Here is a 2,171-nt window from a genome sequence, read left to right on the forward strand (position 1 = left end):
CCACCACCACCACCACCACGAATACTAATAAAAAAATAGTAAAAACAAAAACAAATAAATAAATATATTTATACTTGTTAGATATAGAAGAATATCTTTATCTAGATCTATAACATTAAAGACGAAGAGCCTCTCCTCGCCTCCCCGCAGATAGCCATCTACTGTCTCCCCCAGGGCGATGGGTGTTGCGTTGTGTGTTGTGCTGCACATGATAGTGAATTTATCTCCATTTATATCTGCTGCTGCTGCTGCTGCTGCTGCTGCTGCTGTTGTTGCTGCTGCTGCTGCTGCTGAGGAAGCAGAAGGAGGAGCCTCCGGTGTCTCTGCATGCGTCGCGTTGTAACCCTCAGCAACGATCACAAACGCCCCCTCTAAACCCTCAATCGAGGGTTTAGGGTTTAGGGTTAAGTCTATTGAACTCACAGACGGCAATACAGACCCAGCACGCTCAGGCCAAAATATCGCACCTACACACAAAACCCTAAACCCTAAACCCTAAACCCTAAACCCTTGAAACCCGCTAAACCCTAAAACGCAAACCCTAAACCCGCTAAACCCTAGACCCTTCATACCTTTTAAACCCTAACCCCCCAAACCACCAAACAACTGTCTATATGCTTTCCCCTCCCCACCCCATAAACCCTAAACCCTAAACCCTAAACCCTTACCGGGTTCCTCTGGTATGGGTAGTTTGTAGTTGTCCTCTCTAAACCCTCGTAAACCCTCAGGCAAACCCTCAGCTAAACCCTCAGAACCCCAAAAAATTGTATTTGCATACAAACGCACAGAAGTCAGCCCGTAGCGACTCGCGGCGCAACGGATAGATGGAGAAAACCCTAAACCACCAACTGAGATAATAACACACACAATAAACCCTAAACCCTAAACCCTAAACCCTAAACCCTAAACCACCAACTGAGGTAATAACACACACAATACACCCTAAACCCTGAACCCTAAACCACCAACTAAAATAATAAGACGCGCAAGCAATAAACCCTAAACCCTAAACCCTTGATTCTGTATTCTTCCCCCTTCTGTTCCTGCGACCCGTACTGTGCAAACACCCTCCCCTCCCACCCCCTAAACCCTAACCCCTAAACCCTAAACCCTAAACCCTAAACCCTAAACCCTAAACCCTAGTTACCAGTTTTCATATTGAAGTTGAGTGGAAAGATGAAGAATTTTCTGTGGTTTGTTGCATGCGGATCAGCAGAAATATCTGTTGCTATTACAGCCCCATCGGTGAGGTGTTGTGTTTGTTGTTCTAGGGTTTGTAGATTGGGGTGTCTATACACCTGAATACTACCATCGTATATAACCCCAACACTGGCTGTTAGCTGCATAGACACCGCAATATCTTTTGTTGTTGGGTTTATTAATATACGCCAAAGACCAACAGCTTTCTCCGCAGACACCCGAAGATCATCTCTTGCTGCCTCTCCTCCTCCCGCTCCTCCTCCTGCTGCTGCTGCTGCTGCTGCTCCTGCTGCTGCTGCTGCTGCTGCTGCTGGTGGTTCTATTCTTATAAGAACGCTTAGAGGGGAACGGCGACGGGCCTCAAACACCCACGGTTTCTCGCTGCCCGGGGGAAACACAAAAACCTCCATCAGCCGATCGCTTGATACTAAACTTAACTTAAAACCAACTGGCCTGCATTACAAACCCTAAACCCTAAACCCTAAACCCTAAACCCTAAACCCTAGATATTTCTTTAAAATCATAGAAACGTAAAAGCGCGATCAACCGTCAGAGGCTGTGTGTTTCTTTGATTTGGATGGCATTAGGGTTGTTTAGGGTTTAGGGTTATCTAGGGTTTAGGGTTTAGGGTTTAGGGTTTATGTGGACCTTTGTGTGTTGTGTGCTTGTTGTATAACCTCCTGTGTGACGGCGAGAGTACAGAGAAGGTCTCCTGTTTCCTTTGCGTGTGTTGCTAGGGGGGGGGGAGAGAAGATGATGGGGCCCTCTAGTTTAGCTATTTTAAATGCATTATTATCATTCCAATCACCAGGAAAACGAACAAATAAAGAAATGCCGTTTCTCAATGATACTTTTGATATATGCATATCACCCCCGCTGCTTTGGTGTACTAATACAGATAACCTGCACATACACCCCAATATATATATATATATATATATATATATATATATATATATATATATATATAT

At 44.8% G+C, this 2,171-nt stretch overlaps 1 protein-coding gene across 1 annotated transcript; it reads right to left on the minus strand.

Moving 5' to 3' along the window:
• Window positions 1-230: 230 nt before the first annotated feature.
• Window positions 231-1,610, minus strand: EMH_0011520 (uncharacterized protein; the record flags this gene model as incomplete). Its single annotated transcript, XM_013499309.1, has 4 exons — window positions 231-323; window positions 424-467; window positions 669-848; window positions 1,148-1,610. The coding sequence occupies 4 exons, from the start codon at window positions 1,608-1,610 to the stop codon at window positions 231-233; spliced, it is 780 nt and encodes a 259-aa protein (XP_013354763.1).
• Between the last annotated feature and the right edge of the window lie 561 nt (window positions 1,611-2,171).

This window comes from Eimeria mitis, genomic scaffold, assembly GCF_000499745.2.
Source record: "Eimeria mitis Houghton genomic scaffold, Emh_scaff420, whole genome shotgun sequence".
NCBI classification, from domain to species: Eukaryota; Apicomplexa; class Conoidasida; order Eucoccidiorida; family Eimeriidae; genus Eimeria; species Eimeria mitis.